Raw genomic sequence first — 21498 nt, forward strand, 5'->3', positions numbered from 1 at the left:
TGCTTCGGGGCCCCGTCCTAGTTGGTCCTATTCCTTTTTTCTGTTGGTAAAAAAATGTGCAGATTCCCCTCTCCGGTTATCTGCAAATTAAAGGGGTACTCCGCTGGAAAACTTATTTTTTTAATTTATTTTTTAATCAACTGGTGCCAGAAAGTTAAAGAGATTTGTAAATTACTTCTATTAAAAAATCTTATACCTCAATTATTTTTTAATAAGAATTGGGAAGTACAATCACCGCAGAAAAGTCTGGTGTTTATTTCCTCTTTGCGTTTTATGATTCATTGGTCAGTCCCCCTTCCATTAAAGGGGTACTCCGGTGGAAAACTTTTTTTTTTTTTTTAATCAACTGGTGCCACAAAGTTAAACAGATTTGTAAATGACTTCTATTAAAAAAATCTTAATCCTTCCAGTACTTATTAGCTGCTGAATACTACAGAGGAAATTCTTTTCTTTTTGGAACACAGAGCTCTCTGCTGCCATCACGGGCACAGTGCTCTCTGCTGACATCTCTGTCCATTTTAAGAATTGTCCAGAGTAGGAGAAAATCCCCATAGCAAACATATGCTGCTCTGGACAGTTCCTAAAATGGACAGAGATGTCAGCAGAGAGCACTGCGCTCGTGATGTCGGCAGAGAGCTCTGTGTTCCAAAAAGAAAATAATTCCCTCTGTAGTATTCAGTAGCTAATAAGTACTGGAAGGATTGAGATTTTTTAATAGAAGTAATTTACAAATCTGTTTAACTTTCTGGCGCCAGTTGATAAAAAAAAAAAAAAAAAAAAAAAGTTTTCCACCGGAGTACCCCTTTAATGGAAGGGGGACTGACCAATGAATCATAAAACGCAAAGAGGAAATAAACACCAGACTTTTCTGCGGTGATTGTACTTTCCAATTCTTATTAAAAAAAATAGCGGTATGAATGACTCCGGAGAGTGCAGTGAAAGGGAGATAACACTGGATCCACCACCTTTCACAGCAGAGATCAGCCTCCCCCCTCCCTGTAGAATAACCTCTGAAATGGGGAATGCTCAGAAGTCCTGTCTATTGCTGTTGGTCCGTCAGTCCTGCTGTAAAACATATCACTAAATGCTATTAAAGGGGTACTCCGCCCATAGACATCTCATCCCCTATTTAAAGGATACGGGATAAGATGTCTGATCACAATGTTTAGAATGCTGGGTTTCGGTGGCCGGAGAAGTGACATCACGCCACGCCCCCTCATGATGTCATGCCACGTCCCCTCCATTCATGTCTATGGGAGGGGGGCGTGACGGACGTCACGCCCCCCTCCCATAGACATGAATGGAGGGGACGTGATGTCACGAGGTTCCAAGATTAATGCTCAATGCCTAAAAGAGCGCTAAAACACATCTAGAGGTATCAGCCAAACTACAGCTGTGAACAAAAGTTTTTGAGACCGACAAGAGGCCCTCACAGTAGATTTTGTGGTAAAACGAAAGGTGTCATTACGAAGAACAATTGGTCCTGCAAAAAACAAGCCAATGGCTCTGTGGGTGGAAAAATTAAAGCGTAGTGTCACATAAAAGGCGAGGTGGGAATTTTTTATTTTTTTTTTAAGGAAAAGAGTTTCGGCCATTAAGGCAAAAAAAAAACAACAACAAAAAAACAGTCGTTAAAGGGTTAAAGAGAGAGATCAAACTTCTGGAAAGTTATATAAATGAATATAACAAAAGAGGCACAGACACTGGTAAACAGCTGGTACATGATCTGCATACACAGTATAAGAAAAAAATAAATACTGAAGATAAAATTATAAAAAAATAAAAGTTAGAAAACAATGTAAACCTTAAAGGGGGTTGTCCGGGGGAATTGATCATATTCTTATATTATAACATTACAAATACTTTACCTCCCCGTCCTCTGCTCCCTCATAGCTCCGGTATTAGGCGTCCAGTCCGTGGCCGGTAAATCTGCTCTGCCCCAAGATGCAAAGTGTAGAGTCTACAGTCGGGGGTACTGACAGTGGGAACAGGATATTTAGTAGTTATACACCTCCCCTCCTAGCTCTGTCTGTATACTGCTGCTATCCCTATGGGATCAGCATATATATAGTAGTTATACACCTCCCCTCCAGCTAAATCTGTATACTACTGCTATCCCTATAGGATCAGGATATATAGTAGTTATACACCTCCCCTCCTAGCTCCGTCTGTATACTGCTGCTATCCCTATGGGATCAGGATATATAGTAGTTATACACCTCCCCTCCTAGCTCTGTCTGTATACTGCTGCTATCCCTATGGGATCAGGATATATAGTAGTTATACACCTCCCCTCCAGCTAAATCTGTATACTACTGCTATCCCTATAGGATCAGGATATATAGTAGTTATATACCTCCTCCCCAGCTCTATCTGTATACTGCTGCTGCTATATCTATGGGATCAGGATATATAGTAGTTATACACCTCCCCCCCAGCTCTATCTGTATACTGCTGCTGCTATCTCTATGGGATCAGGATATATAGTAGTTATGCACCTCTCCTCCATGTATATCTGTATACTGCTGCTATCTCTATGGGATCAGGATATATAGTAGTAATACACCTCCCCTCCAGCTCTATCTGTATACTGCTGCTATCTCTATGGGATCAGGATATATAGTAGTTATACACCTCTCCTCCATGTATATCTGTATACTGCTGCTATCCCTATGGGATCAGGATATATAGTAGTTATACATCCTCCCTCCAGCTCTATCTGTATACTGCTGCTGATGCTATCTTTATGGGATTGGAAGATATAGTAGTTAAATGCCCCCCCCCCCCCCCAGCTCTATCTATATACTGAGATCAGGATGCATAGTAGTTATACATGTCCCCCCCCCAGCTCTATCTGTATACTGCTGCTGCTATCTCTATGGGATCAGGATATATATAGTAGTTATACATCTCCCCTTCAGCTCTATCTGTATACTGCTGCTGCTATCTCTATAGGATCAGGATATATAGTAGTTATACATGTCCCCCCAGCTCTATCTGTATACTGCTGTTGCTATCTCTATAGGATCAGGATATATAGTAGTTATACACCTCCTCTCCAGCTCTATCTGTATACCGCTGCTGCTATCTCTATAGGATCAGGATATATAGTAGTTATACATGTCCCTCCAGCTCTATCTGTATACCGCTGCTGCTATCTCTATGGGATTAGGATATATATAGTAGTTATACATCTCCCCTCCAGCTCTATCTGTATACTGCTATCTCTATGAGATGAGGATCTAAAGTAGTTATTTGCCGCCTCTGAGGCTGTGTTCCCACATTGCACTTCTTGCCCTTTTCAGTTTTTGCTGTGATTTTCACCAATTTATGGCAAAAATGTTGATATTGTGCAGAATATGGGCAAAACATGGTAAAAACTTGTACGTTTAAACAGCTAAAATGCAGTAAAAATTTAAAGTCTTTAGAAAAACACCTTATTGTGATTATAGGTCAAATCACTTACACCTCATGGCAATATTTCTCTAAAAAGTGCACTCCGAATAAAAACATTGCATCAGAACTGCAGATAGTGTGAACTGACACAAACTCACTTATGAGTCTAATCAGTTCACCTGTGCACCAGCTGCAGTGATCAAACACTACACCAAAAGTCAGGGTATTTAGGAAAAAAGTAGGCTGCATTACAGAATCCGTATCATTGTGCATTTGTAAACCGAAATTGAGCTTATCCCATGCCTGCCACATCAGCAAAAAAGAGGTAAGCATAAGGCATACACAAAAACCTCTACATTATTGTCTAATAATAGCCTGTGCTGCACTATATAAGCAAAAATAAAATAAATAAATCTAATGAATTAATTAAAATACATAAATAAATAACATAAAAAATTTAATTAATAAATACATAAATAATTAAATTTTAAATAAAATAAATAAATAAAATAAACAATTAAATAAATAAATAAATAACATTCCCTGAGTGTTTCTTTAATCCATCTGTATCACCATGGATGTCATAGCTCCATACAATAGTGTGTCTGTGTCATGGAAAATATATGCTACCCCCAAAACCACACCGATTCTTAAAGGGGTAGTCCAGTGCTGAAAAACATATCCCCTATCCTAAGGATAGGGGATAAGTTTCAGATCGCGGCGGTCTGACTGCTGGGGCCCCACGCGATCTCCTGTACAGGGCCCCGGCTCGCTGGCCAGATAGAGGGTGTCGACCACCGCACGAAGTGGCGGCTAACACGCCCCCTCAATACATCTCAATGGCAGTGCCGGAGATTGCCGAAGGCAGCGCTCCGGCTCTGCCATAGAGTTGTATTGAGGGGGCGTGTCGGCCTCCGCTTCGTGCAGAGGTCGACACGCCCCCTTCCCGCGGGCTGTCGGGGCCCCGTACAGGAGATCGCAGGGAGCCCGAGTGGTCGGACCCCCCACCCCCCCGCGATCTGAAACTTATCCCCTATCCCTTATCCCCTAGCACTGGATATCTCCTTCGCCACAAATTCCTGTACACCTGTGCATTGCCCCCTTTACCCTATCCCATTCACCAGATATGAGCGGGAGATACACTAAAATGGGGAACTATAAAAAATAATAAAAATACAGAACTGTAATACTCTACAGCTTAAAAAATGGACTTCTAAGAAACCAAAAAAAAAAAAAAAAAAAGGGAACTACAATGGGGTCACTGCTAACCATTCGTTCAGGAAAATGTTGTGGGGGAGATTTAGCTATTAGACTTCCCCAAGAGGGGATGCTACATATTCCCTTTGTTGTAATGTATTGTTTCCCAACGAGTGTGTCTCCAGCTGTTGCAAAACTACAACTCCCAGCATGCCCGGACAGCCTATGGCTGTCCGGGCATGCTGGGAGTTGTAGTTTTGCAACAGCTGGAGGCCCACTGGTCGGGAAACGTTGTTGTAATGGTTGAACGCTTCACCGGTTTGCTTCGTTTTCACACCCCCTCTGGTTGTGAATGATGGTTGATGCAGCTCTCTAAACCCACACGTGGTTTCCTGATGTGACTTATAGTGCACAATGCAAATGAGCAGGTGACATTTTTGTTGTGAGTCTTTCATTCTCCAGTTGTTTTGGTCTTTTTCAGCATGGCTTATACTGTACATAATACTCTCCCTCTTGTATTATAAATCCTACCATACCATGTAACTCTTCTAATTAGAGATGAGCGAACTTACAGTAAATTCGATTCGTCACGAACTTCTCGGCTCGGCAGTCGATGACTTTTCCTGCGTAAATTAGTTCAGCTTTCCGGTGCACCGGTGGGCTGGAAAAAGGTGGATACAGTCCTAGGAAAGAGTCTCCTAGGACTGTATCCACCTTTTCCAGCCCCCCGGAGCACCGGAAAGCTGAACTAATTTATGCAGGAAAAGTCATCAACTGCCGAGCCGAGAAGTTCGTGACGAATCGAATTTACTGTAAGTTCGCTCATCTCTACTTCTAATCTAATGTCATACTAGAATAAAAAAAAAAATCCACTATAAAAAAGGTTTTAAAAACATTTCTTACAACTATGTTACTCACGAGACCCTATTCCAGTAAAAGCACCCCCACGGGCATTTGCACCTCCGGCCCACCACCCGTGTAAAGCTTTGACTCGCTTTTCCCTGCTTTAATTTTTTTTTTTTTAAATCAACAAGTGCCAGAAAGTTAAACAGATTTGTAAATGACTTCTATTTAAAAATATTAATCCCTCCAGTACTTATCAGCTGCTGTATACTACAGAGGAAGTTGTATAGCACTTTTCTGTCTGACCACAGTGCTCTCTGCTGACACCTCTGTCCATGTCAGGAACTGTCCAGAGCAGGAGAGGTTTGCTATGAGGATTTGCTTGTACTCTGGACAGTTCCTGACATGGACAGAGGTGTCAGCAGAGAGCACTGTGGTCAGACAGAAAAGAATCCCCAACATTGTCAGACAGAAAAGAATTCCAGAAAGAAATACAACTTCCTGTGGAGCATACAGCAGCTGATAAGTACTGGAAGGATTAAGATTTTTAAATAGAAGTAATTTACAAATCTGTTTAACTTTCTGCAACCAGTTGATTTAGAAAATTTTGTTTTCCACTGGAGTACCCCTTTAAGCGATACAGTCTGCTGACCCTGGTCACAGATCTTGTCTCCCCTGATGGCCATGTTGAGTTACGCTCTCAAAACAAAAGTGTAAAGGGTTAAAATCTGTATTTCCTATATCAGATCAAGGATGCCTTGATCATGTGATCAGCCAATGGTTGTGGTAGAGGTCCCTAATCCAACCTCCCTATCCAAAGAGGAAAAGGTGGACCCAAACCAGAGTGCCAGCTTAGGCCTGGCTTTTGTTACAGCAACATCTCCCAGCTCCACTCGATCGATAGGCATGCCTATATCTAGGCCACAATAGGCGGAATACTGTCTTCAATCAAGTCTCTGTCTCGGTCCATGCTGATAAACTGCTTAAAGGGGTTATCCAGGAATAGAAAGGCAGAGCTAATTTCTTTCAAAAACCACACGTGTCTCCAGGTTGGGTGTGGTATTACAACTTGTCTCAATTCTCTTCAACAGAACTGAGCCAGCGAACCACATCCAACCTGGAGACAGACAGGGAGCATTTTTTGAAAGAAATTAGCTTTGCTTTTTTATTCCTGGATAACCCCTTTAAGCTCTTTATCTCCAAGAATGAGATGTTTTGTCGTCAGAGAGAATAACGCTAAACAAGGACCTCTCTGCAATACACTTTTCTTGTAGGTCTTTGGTCAAAGTTAATGCTGCTTGGTTGTCACATCTTGAGAGGGTTGTTTTTGTCCATGTCCTTATGGGTATTGTGTTGCAAATCAGAGTCTTGTGAATAAAGAAAAGTCTCCATATTGCACCGCAGTAAGACAAACTCTGAAGATTCTCATCAGCAGTTTTAGTAAATTGGATTGAGAAAATATTCCATTGTGAACATTTACATCTACATCTGAAATACATTAGTCAACAGATTTGTTCATTACTTCTGTTAAAAAATACGAATCCTTTCAGTACTTTTTAGCAGCTGTTTGCTACAGAGGAAAATCTTTATATATTGAATTTCTTTTTTGTGTTGACCACAGTGCTCTCTGCTGACACCTGATGCCCGTATCAGGAACTGTACAGAGAAAATCCCCATAGCAAACCTATGCTACTTTGGACAGTTCCTGACATGGACAGAGGTGTCAGCAGAGAGCACTGGGGACAACCCAAAAAAAGAAATTCAAAAAGTAAAGAATTTCCTCTGTAGCATAGAGCTGCTAAAAAGTACTAAAAGGATTAAGATTTTTTTTTAATAGAAGTAATTTACAAATCTGTTTAACTTTCTGGCACCAGTTAATAAAAATAAAAAAAATAAAAAAGTTTTCCACCGGAGTACCCCTTTAAGCTCTTCATTTACAAGAAAGAGTTTTTTTTTTTGTTGCTGACAGAGAATAAAGCTTATCAAGGACATCCCGGCAATACATTATTTTCTTGTTGGCCTCTGCTCCGAGTTAGTGCTATTTGGCTATCACGTCACAAGAGTTTTTTCCTGCCCACGTCCCTATGGGTATTGAGTCTCCATATTGCACCGCAATAAGCCAACCTGTGAAGATTCTCATCAGTAGTTTCAGTAAATTGGATTGAGAACATCTTCCACTATAAACATTTACATCTACATCTGAAATACATTGTTCATTACACGTGCACGTGTTATAAAGCACCACAGAGATTGCTAAATCCAGTAAATACTAGGGATCGACCGATATCGGGTTTTTAGGGCCGACACGATACCAATAATCGGTGCAGGTTAGGGCCGATAGCCGATAACTTATACCGATATTCCGGTATAAGTTATCGGCTATTTATCCCCCTTCGACACCGCTGCAGATCATTGATTTAAAGCGGGCGCTTTAAATCAATGCACTGCAGTGGCTTTTGCGGTGCCATAGGCCGCCGCCGCCGCCACCCGCTTCTCTCCCCTACCTGTCAGGGTGGTCCGGGCCATCAATCCTTCCTGTAATGTCCGGCGGCATTCCGGGTGGAGGGTGCACCGGTCCGGGCTGTCCTTCTTCTCCGGACGTCATCTTCTCCACTCCGGGCAGGCTCCGGCCTAGTAGCGCAGCATAGACGCCGCTGCGCAGTGATGCCCGTGCACAGCGACGCACCTGACGTCATAGCGTAGCGGCGTCTATGCAGCGTACTAGGCCGGAGCCTGCTCGGAGTGGAGAAGAGGACCCCCGGAGAAGGACAGCCCGTACCGGTGCACCCTCCACCCGGAATGGCGCCGGACACTACAGGAAGGGGCATTATCGGCTTATCGGCAAGGTAATTGCCGATACCGATAATGCCCAAAATCGGTCGATCCCTAGTAAATACTGTCTACTGTCAAGTCATCAGTCCTTTTCCCGTCTATGCTGTAAAGATAAAGTGCAAAAACTCTTCATCTCCAAAAAGGATGTTTTTTTTTGGTGTTGACAGAGAGAATAAGGCTGAACAAGGACCTCTCTGTAATACACTATTTTGTTGTTGGCCTTTGGTAAGAGTTAGTGCTATTTGGCTGTCACGCCATGAGAGTGTTTTTTTTCTGCCCCCGCCCCTATGGGTATTGAGTCGTGTGAGTAAAGAAAAGTCTTCATATTGCCAACCTGTGAAGATCCTCATTCGTAGTTTCAGTAAATTGGATTTAAAACATCTTCCACTGTGAACATTAACATCTGCATCTGAAATACATTGGTCATTACACGTACACGTGTTATAAAGCACCACAGAGATTGCTAAATTCAGTAAATACTGTCTACAGTCAAGTCACTATTCCCTTAGTCGTCCATGCTGTGAGGATAAATTGCTAAATCTCTTCATCTCCAAGAAGGAGTTTTTCTGTATCGACAGCAAGAATATGGCTGTACAAGGACCTCTCTGTAATACACTTTTTTTTCTTGTTGGCCTCTGGTCAGCGTTAGTGCTGTTTGGCTGTCACATCATGAGATGTTATTTTGTTTGCCCACGTCCCTCCGCACGGGCATGATTGCTAAATTCGGTAAATCTGCAATAAAGTATCATTTATAGGGACAGTGACCAAATATCCATTCATCTGGTTTAAGAACATTCCAGGTTGTGCGAAAGTAACTGTATTCTCATACCCAGAGGTCTCATTCCCGCACTTTGCACTATGGGAACAACTCATTTGGTCAAAGGTCAGGGAAAGGGGTCACATCAGGTCAAAGGTCATCAGTCTGAGGACTACTGCACCTGCAGCAAACGTTTATCTACCTTGTGGCCACCGCACTGAATTTTTCAAAACTAAAGGGGGCGGGGGAGACAAACTTTTCAGCAGCACTTAATTTTTTTTTTACATTTCCTTCCTGATGTAATATTGGTTGTTTTTGGCTTCCCCCTATAAGGGGGTAATTTCCGCAGCAGCTGCATGATATGGGTTCTATATGTTTTATTGGAGTGTTTTTCTGTAGTACGCAGGGCGCTCTGTTAACTGCTCATCTGCTGTCTGTGCACCGTAAACATGAAGCAGAGGGGGGTCGCTGCTGTGGTTTTGGGATTTTTATGTGTTGGAGGGGTAAGTACCAGACATATAAAGAGACACAAGTATTAAATGTCTGTAGGGAGTATGTGCACAGTGCTGCTGTGTATATTATTTATATTTAGGTGTTTCCCATACAGGGAGTCTCCGGCTGTTGCAAAACTACAACCCCCAGCATGCCCGGACAGCCAAAGGCTGTCCGGGCATGCTGGGAGTTGTAGTTTTGCAACAGCTGGAGGCACCCCGGTTGGGAAACTCTGGTATAGTGTGTGATCATAGCATTGGGGGTAGCTTGATATCATTTGTCTCAGTAAAAAATATTTGGCTTGTATACATATAGAAGACACATCATACTGTGTATGTATAAATCAACTGTAATATACTGTGCCTCCTAATCAACTGTAATATACTGTGCCTCCTAATCAACTGTAATATACTGTGCCTCCTAATCAACTGTAATATACTGTGCCTCCTAATCAACTGTAATATACTGCCCCCTAATCAACTGTAATATACTGCCCCCTAATCAACTGTAATATACTGCCCCTAATCAACTGTAATATACTGTGCCCCATAATCAACTGTAATATACTGTGCCCCCTAATCAACTGTAATATACTGTGCCCCCTAATCAACTGTAATTTACTGCTCCCTAATCAACTGTAATATACTGTGCCTCCTAATCAACTGTAATTTACTGCTCCCTAATCAACTGTAATATACTGTGCCTCTTAATCAACTGTAATATACTGTGCCTCCTAATCAACTGTAATATACTGCTCCCTAATCAACTGTAATATACTGCCCCCTAATCAACTGTAGTATACTGCCCCCTAATCAACTGTAATATACTGCCCCCTAATCAACTGTAATATACTGCCCCCTAATCAACTGTAATATACTGCCCCCTAATCAACTGTAATATACTGTGCCCCCTAATCAACTGTAATATACTGCGCCCCCTAATCAACTGTAATATACAGCGCCCCCTAATCAACTGTAATTTACTGCGCCCCCTAATCAACTGTAATATACTGTGCCCCCTAATCAACTGTAATATACTGCCCCTTAATCAACTGTAATATACTGCCCCTTAATCAACTGTAATTTACTGTTCCCTAATCAACTGTAATATACTGTGCCTCCTAATCAACTGTAATATACTGCCCCCTAATCAACTGTAATATACTGCGCCCCCTAATCAACTGTAATTTACTGCTCCCTAATCAACTGTAATATACTGTGCCTCCTAATCAACTGTAATATACTGCCCCCTAATCAACTGTAATATACTGTGCCTCCTAATCAACTGTAATATACTGTGCCTCCTAATCAACTTTAATATACTGTGTCCTAATCAACTGTAATATACTGCCCCCTAATCAACTGTAATATACTGCCCCCTAATCAACTGTAATATACTGCCCCCTAATCAACTGTAATATACTGCCCCCTAATCAACTGTAATATACTGCCCCCTAATCAACTGTAATATACTGCCCCCTAATCAACTGTAATATACTGCCCCCTAATCAACTGTAATATACTGTGCCTCCTAATCAACTGTAATATACTGTGCCTCCTAATCAACTGTAATATACTGCGCCCTAATCAACTGTAATTTACTGCCCCCTAATCAACTGTAATATACTGTGCCTCCTAATCAACTGTAATATACTGCTCCCTAATCAACTGTAATATACTGCGCCCTAATCTACTGTAATTTACTGCTCCCTCATCAACTGTAGTATACTGCCCTTTAATCAACTGTAATATACTGCCCCCAATCAACTGTAATATACTGCCCCCTAATCAACTATAATATACTGCCCCCTAATCAACTGTAATATACTGTGCCCTAATCAACTGTAATATACTGTGCCTCCCCATCAACTGTAATATACTGCCCCCTAATCAACTGTAATATACTGCCCCCTAATCAACTGTAATATACTGCACCCTAATCAACTGTAATATACTGCTCCCTAATCAACTGTAATATACTGTGCCTCCTAATCAACTGTAATATACTGCCCCCTAATCAACTGTAATATACTGCCCCCTAATCAACTGTAATATACTGCCCCCTAATCAACTGTAATATACTGTGCCTCCTAATCAACTGTAATATACTGCACCCTAATCAACTGTAATATACTGCTCCCTAATCAACTGTAATATACTGTGCCTCCTAAACAACTGTAATATTCTGCCCCCTAATCAACTGTAATATACTGCCCCCTAATCAACTGTAATATACTGCCCCCTAATCAACTGTAATATACTGCACCCTAATCAACTGTAGTATACTGCCCTTTAATCAACTGTAGTATACTGCACCCTAATCAACTGTAATAAACTGCTCCCTAATCAACTGTAATATACTGCCCCCTAATCAACTTTAATATACTGTGTCGTAATCAACTGTAATATACTGTGCCCTAACCAACTGTAATATACTGTGCCCTAATCAACTGTAATATACTGCACCCTAATCAACTGTAATATACTGCGCCCTAATCAACTGTAATATACTGTATCCTAATCAACTGTAATATACTGTGCCCTAATCAACTGTAATATACTACACCCTAATCAACTGTAATATACTGCGCCCCAATCAACTGTAATATACCGTGCCGCCCAATCAACCGTAATATACGGTGCGCCCTAATCAACTGTAATATACTGTGCCTCCCAATCAACTGTAATTTACTGTGTCCTAATCAACTGTAATATACTGTGCCTCCTAATCAACTGTAATATACTGTGCCCTAATCAACTGTAATTTACTGTGTACTAATTAACTGTAATATACTGTGCCTCCTAATCAACTGTAATATACTGTACTCTAATGAACTGTAATATACTGTGCCCTAATCAACTGTTATTTACTGTGCCGTAATCAACTGTAATTTACTGTGCCCTAATCAACTGTAATATACTGTGCCCTAATCAACTGTAATATACTGTGCCCTAATCAACTGTAATATACTGTGCCCTAATCACCAGTAATATACTGTGCCCTAATCAACTGTAATTTACTGTGTACTAATTAACTGTAATTTACTGTGCCCTAATCAACTGTAATATACTGTGGCATAATCAACTGTACTATACTGTGCCCTAATCAACTGTAATATACTGTGCCTCCTAATCAACTGTAATATACTGCCCCCTAATCAACTGTAATATACTGCGCCCCCTAATCAACTGTAATTTACTGCTCCCTAATCAACTGTAATATACTGTGCCTCCTAATCAACTGTAATATACTGCCCCCTAATCAACTGTAATATACTGTGCCTCCTAATCAACTGTAATATACTGTGCCTCCTAATCAACTTTAATATACTGTGTCCTAATCAACTGTAATATACTGCCCCCTAATCAACTGTAATATACTGCCCCCTAATCAACTGTAATATACTGCCCCCTAATCAACTGTAATATACTGCCCCCTAATCAACTGTAATATACTGCCCCCTAATCAACTGTAATATACTGCCCCCTAATCAACTGTAATATACTGCCCCCTAATCAACTGTAATATACTGTGCCTCCTAATCAACTGTAATATACTGTGCCTCCTAATCAACTGTAATATACTGCGCCCTAATCAACTGTAATTTACTGCCCCCTAATCAACTGTAATATACTGTGCCTCCTAATCAACTGTAATATACTGCTCCCTAATCAACTGTAATATACTGCGCCCTAATCAACTGTAATTTACTGCTCCCTCATCAACTGTAGTATACTGCCCTTTAATCAACTGTAATATACTGCCCCCAATCAACTGTAATATACTGCCCCCTAATCAACTGTAATATACTGCCCCCTAATCAACTGTAATATACTGTGCCCTAATCAACTGTAATATACTGTGCCTCCCCATCAACTGTAATATACTGCCCCCTAATCAACTGTAATATACTGCCCCCTAATCAACTGTAATATACTGCACCCTAATCAACTGTAATATACTGCTCCCTAATCAACTGTAATATACTGTGCCTCCTAATCAACTGTAATATACTGCCCCCTAATCAACTGTAATATACTGCCCCCTAATCAACTGTAATATACTGCCCCCTAATCAACTGTAATATACTGTGCCTCCTAATCAACTGTAATATACTGTGCCTCCTAATCAACTGTAATATACTGCCCCCTAATCAACTGTAATATACTGCACCCTAATCAACTGTAATATACTGCTCCCTAATCAACTGTAATATACTGTGCCTCCTAAACAACTGTAATATTCTGCCCCCTAATCAACTGTAATATACTGCCCCCTAATCAACTGTAATATACTGCCCCCCTAATCAACTGTAATATACTGCACCCTAATCAACTGTAGTATACTGCCCTTTAATCAACTGTAGTATACTGCACCCTAATCAACTGTAATAAACTGCTCCCTAATCAACTGTAATATACTGCCCCCTAATCAACTTTAATATACTGTGTCGTAATCAACTGTAATATACTGTGCCCTAACCAACTGTAATATACTGTGCCCTAATCAACTGTAATATACTGCACCCTAATCAACTGTAATATACTGCGCCCTAATCAACTGTAATATACTGTATCCTAAGCAACTGTAATATACTGTGCCCTAATCAACTGTAATATACTACACCCTAATCAACTGTAATATACTGCGCCCTAATCAACTGTAATATACCGTGCCGCCCAATCAACCGTAATATACGGTGCGCCCTAATCAACTGTAATATACTGTGCCTCCCAATCAACTGTAATTTACTGTGTCCTAATCAACTGTAATATACTGTGCCTCCTAATCAACTGTAATATACTGTGCCCTAATCAACTGTAATTTACTGTGTACTAATTAACTGTAATATACTGTGCCTCCTAATCAACTGTAATATACTGTACTCTAATGAACTGTAATATACTGTGCCCTAATCAACTGTTATTTACTGTGCCGTAATCAACTGTAATTTACTGTGCCCTAATCAACTGTAATATACTGTGCCCTAATCAACTGTAATATACTGTGCCCTAATCAACTGTAATATACTGTGCCCTAATCACCAGTAATATACTGTGCCCTAATCAACTGTAATTTACTGTGTACTAATTAACTGTAATTTACTGTGGCCTAATCAACTGTAATATACTGTGGCATAATCAACTGTACTATACTGTGCCCTAATCAACTGTAATATACTGTGCCCTAATCAACTGTAATTTACTGTACCCTAATCAACTGTAATATACTGCTCCCTAATCAACTGTAATATACTGTGCCCTAATCAGCTGTAATATACTGTGCCATAATCAACTGTAATATACTGTGCCCTAATCAGCTGTAATATACTGTGCCATAATCAACTGTAATATACTGCCCCCTAATCAACTGTAATATACTGCTCCCTAATCAACTGTAATATACTGCTCCCTAATCAACTGTAATATACTGTGCCATAATCAACTGTAATATACTGCCCCCTAATCAACTGTAATATACTGCTCCCTAATCAACTGTAATATTCTGTGCCCTAATCAACTGTAATATACTGTGCTCTAATCAACTGTAATATACTGTGCCCCTTTCACCTGTCATATTCTGTGCCCTCGTAATCAACAGTAATATACTGTGTTCTCTAATCAACTATAATATACTGTGCCCTTTAATCAACTGTAATATACTGTGGCCTTGTGCCCTCATAATCAACTGTAATATACTGTGTCTTCGTAATTAATTGTGATATGCTGTGCCCTCGTAATCAACTGTAATATACTGTGCCCCCTAATTAAATATAATATACTGTAGCCCCTAATCAATTGTAATATACTGTGCCCTAATCAACTGTAATATACTGCTCCCTAATCAACTGTAATATACTGTGCCCCCTAATTAGATATAATATACTGTAGCCCCTAATCAATTGTAATATACTGTGCCCTCAAAATCAATTGTAATATACTGCCCTTAAAATCAATTGTAATATACTGTGCCACTATACTGTGCCAATATTCTGACACATCTTGTTCTGTAATCTCCTCCTTGTCATCTTAGAATGGCATCAGAATCAGGGTCACCTTTTAACCTGTGTATTTAGATAAGTGTCAGTTTCTCTTTAATAAAGTTCTATTACAAATGGTTTTAATTCGCTGGCACTAACTAATAACATTAAAAAGTTTTAAAGGGATATTTCCACAATTTTATGCTATTCCCTATTCATATTTTAGGGGACAAATAGGTGAACTCTAGGGGTTGACCACTGGGACCCCCACTGATCACCAGAAGGAAGGAGAAATGTTGCATTTATTAATGTATAACATTTTTAGCTTGTTTTCAGTTTCCTATTTATGGATTTGTTGAAGAAATATGAACTTCCAGCTCCTAAGAAGCAAACACCACCCATGAGTACCCCCAAAACCACAACTCTATCTACGAGCACCATTAACCCCTATTTTCGAAGTCTGTTAAAACTGCTTGAATGGCCTGGACCCCCAACTCCTATCAGTCACTATAACTCCTCCACTAGTCCTACAAAATGTAACTACTATCTGCTGAATCCACGGAAAGTATATAGAATCGGGGAGAAGCTGGAAGTGATCATCATAGCTCGGGACCACAATGGTCAACCAAAGCAATATGGCGGAGATTTCTTCCAGGCCAAGCTTCACTCACCAGCCCTTAAAGCTGGAGTGACCGGACAAGTGAAGGACTATAGAAATGGCAGCTACCTGGTCACGTTCCTTCTTCCATGGGAGGGGAAAGCCCAAGTACAGATCCGGCTCATTCATTCCAGTGAAGCTGTTGATGTTCTGAAGAGGAAAAGAGAAGATTATCCAGAAAAGGTAAAAAAAATAAAAAATAATGAATAGCTAAGGATGCCTTTATAACTCACCATTATGTAATAGTACTATGTACAAGAATATAACTAGAAGAATATAACTACTATAATACTGCTCCTATGTACAAGAATATAACTACTATAATACTGCCTCCTATATACAAGAATGTAACTACTATAATACTGCCCCTATATACAAGAATATAACTACTATAATACTGCCCTCTATATACAAGAATATAACTACTATAATACTGCTCCTATATACAAGAATATAACTACTATAATACTGCTCCTATATACAATAATATATCTACTATAATACTGCCTCCTATATACAAGAATATAACTACTATAATACTGCTTCTATAGACAATAATATATCTACTTTAATACTGCTCCTATATACAAGAATATATCTACTATAATACTGCTCCTATATACAAGAATATAACTACTATAATACTGCTCCTATATACAAGAATATATCTACTATAATACTGCTCCTATATACAATAATATATCTACTATAATACTGCTCCTATATACAAGAATATAACTACTATAATACTGCTCCTATATACAAGAATATAACTACTATAATACTGCCTCCTATATACAAGAATATAACTACTATAATACTGCCTCCTATATACAAGAATATAACTACTATAATACTGCTCCTATATACAGGAATATAACTACTATAATACTGCCTCCTATATAAAAGAATATAACTACTATAATACTGCCCCTATATACAAGAATATAACTACTATAATACTGCTCCTATATACAGGAATATAACTACTATAAAACTGCCCCTATATACAAGAATATAACTACTATAATACTGCCCTCTATATACAAGAATATAACTACTAAAATACTGCCCTCTATATACAAGAATATAACTACTATAATACTGTCTCCTATATACAAGAATATAACTACTATAATACTGTCTCCTATATACAAGAATATAACTACTATAATACTGCCTCCTATATACTAGAATATAACTACTATAATACTATCTCCTATATACAAGAATATAACTACTATAATAATGCTTCTATAAACAAGAATATAACTACTATAATACTGTCTCCTATATACAAGAATATAACTACTATAATATTGCCTCCTATATACAAGAATATAACTACTATAATACTGCTCCTATATACAAGAATATAACTACTATAATACTGTCTCCTATATACAAGAATATAACTACTATAATACTGTCTCCCATATACAAGAATATAACTACTATAATACTGTCTCCCATATACTAGAATATAACTACTATAATGTGGATACAGAGACAAAAAAAAAGGACATGGTCGCACATCCACAATATGCACAAATGATCTGACGCTTCTCAGCAATATATATATAAAACAAACAGGTCGTTTGTGTACTTTATGATCATAAAGTGCATGAAGCCCACCAGCCTCGTCATGGACACCTGAATGTGGCGGGTCCCTAACATCCCTAGCATAAAATGGCGCGGCACCACACGGCGACCACCACCGCCACGACACCAGTGCCCACGAGAGTGGAACGACCCGCTGGCCGAACAGCTCCAAATGCCACTCGAACCAGCCCACGGGACGCCCCCCCCCACGCAGACATGATACAAAGGCAGGAGCAGCCGCCACGCAGTACCACACCAGTGTGCACTTCACCCCTCCCCCATAGCCCTTGCACATATAAGTGAGCAGGAAGTGCTCTATGGCCCCTACCTTCCTGGCTAGGCTTCCAGTCTATGGCTGGAGGCACATGGTGAGTGAACCATTACACCCTGTTCACATTGGTGTGGTACTGTGTGGCGGCTGCTCCCGCCGTGGCACCGTGTCTGCGTGGGGGGGCGTCCCGTGGGCTGGTTCGAGTGGCATTTGGGGCTGCTCGGCCAGCGGGTCGTTCCCCTCCTGTGGGCATTGGTGTCATGGCAGTGGTGGTCGCCGCGTGGTGCCGCGCCATTTTATGCTAGGGATGTTAGGGACCCGCCACATCCAGGTTGCCGTGACGAGGCTGGCGGGCTTCATGCACTTTATGATCATAAAGTACCGAAACAACCTGTTTGTTCTATATATATTGCTGAGAAGCGTTAGATCATTTGTGCATGTTGTGGATGTGCGACCATGTCCTTTTTTTTGTCTCTGTATCCACATAACTACTATAATACTGCCCTCTATGTACAAGAATATAACTACTATAATTCTGCTCCTATATACAAGAATATAACTACTATAATACTGTCCCTATATACAAGAATATAACTACTATAATACTGCTCCTATATACAAGAATATAACTACTATAATACTGCTCCTATATACAAGAATATAACTACTATAATACTGCCTCCTATGTACAAGACAGTAACTGCTATTATACTGCTCCTATATACAAGAACATAACTACTATAATACTGCTCCTATATACAAGAATATAACTACTATAATACTGCTCCTATATACAAGAATATAACTACTATAATACTGCTCCTATATACAAGAATATAACTACTATAATACTGCTCCTATATACAAGAATATAACTACTATAACACTGCTCCTATATACAAGAATATAACTACTATAATACTGCTCCTATGTACAAGAATATAACTACTATAATACTGCTCCTATATACAAGAATATAACTACTATAATACTGCTCCTATATACAAGAATATAACTACTATAATACTGCTCCTATGTACAAGAATATAACTACTATAATACTGCTCCTATATACAAGAATATAACTACTATAATACTGCTCTTATATACAGGAATATAACTACTATAATACGGCTCCTATATACAAGAATATAACTACTATAATACTGCCCCTATATACAAGAATATAACTACTTTAATACTGCTCCTATATACAAGAATATAACTACTATAATACTGCTCCTATATACAAGAATATAACTACTATAATGCTGCTCCTATATACAAGAATATAACTACTATAATACTGCTCCTATATACAAGAATATAACTACTATAATACTGCTCCTATATACAAGAATATAACTACTATAATACTGCTCCTATATACAAGAATATAACTACTATAATACTGCCTCCTATATATGAGAATATAACTACTATAATACTGCCCCTATATACAAGAATATAACGACTATAATACTGCTCCTATGTACAAGAATATAACTACTATAATACTGCTCCTATATACAAGAATATAACTACTATAATACTGCTCCTATATACAAGAATATAACTACTATAATACTGCTCCTATATACAAGAATATAACTACTATAATACTGCTCCTATATACAAGAATATAACTACTATAATACTGCTCCTATATACAAGAATATAACTACTATAATACTGCCTCCTATATACAAGAATATAACTACTATAATACTGCTCCTATATACAAGAATATAACTACTATAATACGGCTCCTATATACAAGAATATAACTACTATAACACTGCTCCTATATACAAGAATATAACTACTATAATACTGCTCCTATATACAAGAATATAACTACTATAATACTGCTCCTATATACAAGAATATAACTACTATAATACTGCCTCCTATATACAAGAATATAACTACTATAATACTGCCTCCTATATACAAGAATATAACTCCTATAATACTGCTCCTATATACAAGAATGTAACTACTATAATACTGTCTCCTATATACAAGAATATAACTACTATAATACTGCCCCTATATACAAGAATATAACTACTATAATACTGCTCCTATATACAAGAATATAACTCCTATAATACTGCCTCCTATATACAAGAATATAACTCCTATAATACTGCTTCTATAGACATGAATATAAATCTGCTATCCATGAACAATAATACTGTACAGTAATCTCATCCCATATTTCTGCTTTGCAGGCCTATTTCAATGGGTATTTCCAGCTTAATGGTAAAAGTGAGGTGACTGAGTGTAACCTAGAGGTGTCAGGAGACGAGGTGTGCACATATAAGTACCCCAGCACCGGAGGCACCTGGCAGTGTCGGCGACCACAGACATTGCCGTGTAACTCCTTGATCTATCATTCCATTGGTGGATTCCGCACAGTAACAAACCATCTTGAGGACTCTCTACTGAATAGGTGAGTGTAGGAATCATCGGCGCAGTATCAAATATATATATATATATATATATATACAGGGTGGGCCATTTCTATGGATACACCTTAATAAAATGGGAATGGTTGGTGATATTATCTTCCTGTTTGTGGCACATTAGTATATGTGAGGGGGGAAACTTTTCAAGATGGGTGGTGACCTTGGCAGCCATTTTGAAGTCGGCCATTTTGAATCATGTGACACATCAAACTTATTGGGAATTTCACAAGAAAAACAGTGGTTCGCTTGGTTTTAGCGTAACTTTATTCTTTCATGAGTTATTTACAAGTTTCTGACCACTTATAAAATGTGTTCAATGTGCTGCCCATTGTGTTGGATTGTCAATGCAACCCTCTTCTCTATATACTGCTATATACTACTATATACACTGCAGGAGAAATGGTAGCACAGGCTTCCAGTATCCGTATACACTGCTATATACTACTATATACACTGCAGGAGAAATGGTAGCACAGGCTTCCAGCATCCGTATACACTGCTATATACTACTATATACACCGCAGGAGAAATGCTAGCACAGGCTTCCAGTATCCGTATACACTGCTATATACTACTATATACACCGCAGGAGAAATGCTAGCACAGGCTTCCAGTATCTGTATACACTGCTATATACTACTATATACACCGCAGGAGAAATGCTAGCACAGGCTTCCAGTATCCGTATACACTGCTATATACTACTATATACACCGCAGGAGAAATGCTAGCACAGGCTTCCAGTATCCGTATACACTGCTATATACTACTATATACACCGCAGGAGAAATGCTAGCACAGGCTTCCAGTATCCGTATACACTGCTATATACTACTATATACACCGCAGGAGAAATACTAGCACAGGCTTCCAGTATCCGTATACACTGCTATATACTACTATATACACCGCAGGAGAAATGCTAGCACAGGCTTCCAGTATCCGTAGTTTCAGGTGCTGCACTTCTCGTATCTTCACAGCATAGACAATTGCCTT

At 39.3% G+C, this 21498-nt stretch overlaps 1 protein-coding gene and 1 long non-coding RNA gene across 3 annotated transcripts in view; one reads left to right on the forward strand and one right to left on the reverse strand.

The window, feature by feature from the left end:
- Positions 1-7506: 7506 nt before the first annotated feature.
- LOC130367615 (uncharacterized) lies at positions 7507-16306 on the reverse strand. Its single transcript, XR_008892111.1, has 3 exons — positions 16225-16306; positions 8603-8677; positions 7507-7560 (listed from the first exon to the last, which is right to left on the reverse strand). It is a non-coding gene; the product is annotated as an uncharacterized LOC130367615 (long non-coding RNA).
- The window catches only part of LOC130367614 (NXPE family member 3-like), a 24598-nt gene continuing 12526 nt past the window's right edge, over positions 9427-21498 (forward strand). The window contains exons 1-3 of one of the 2 annotated variants that reach the window (XM_056570157.1): positions 9427-9528; positions 15823-16338; positions 20266-20486. In XM_056570157.1, the coding sequence (XP_056426132.1) occupies positions 9475-9528; positions 15823-16338; positions 20266-20486 (791 nt within the window). In that variant the 5' untranslated portion in view covers positions 9427-9474. The remainder of the gene's footprint in view (positions 9529-15822; positions 16339-20265; positions 20487-21498) is intronic. The other variant, XM_056570158.1, reaches the window with a different exon arrangement.

This window comes from Hyla sarda, chromosome 4, assembly GCF_029499605.1.
Source record: "Hyla sarda isolate aHylSar1 chromosome 4, aHylSar1.hap1, whole genome shotgun sequence".
Lineage (NCBI taxonomy): Eukaryota > Metazoa > Chordata > Amphibia > Anura > Hylidae > Hyla > Hyla sarda.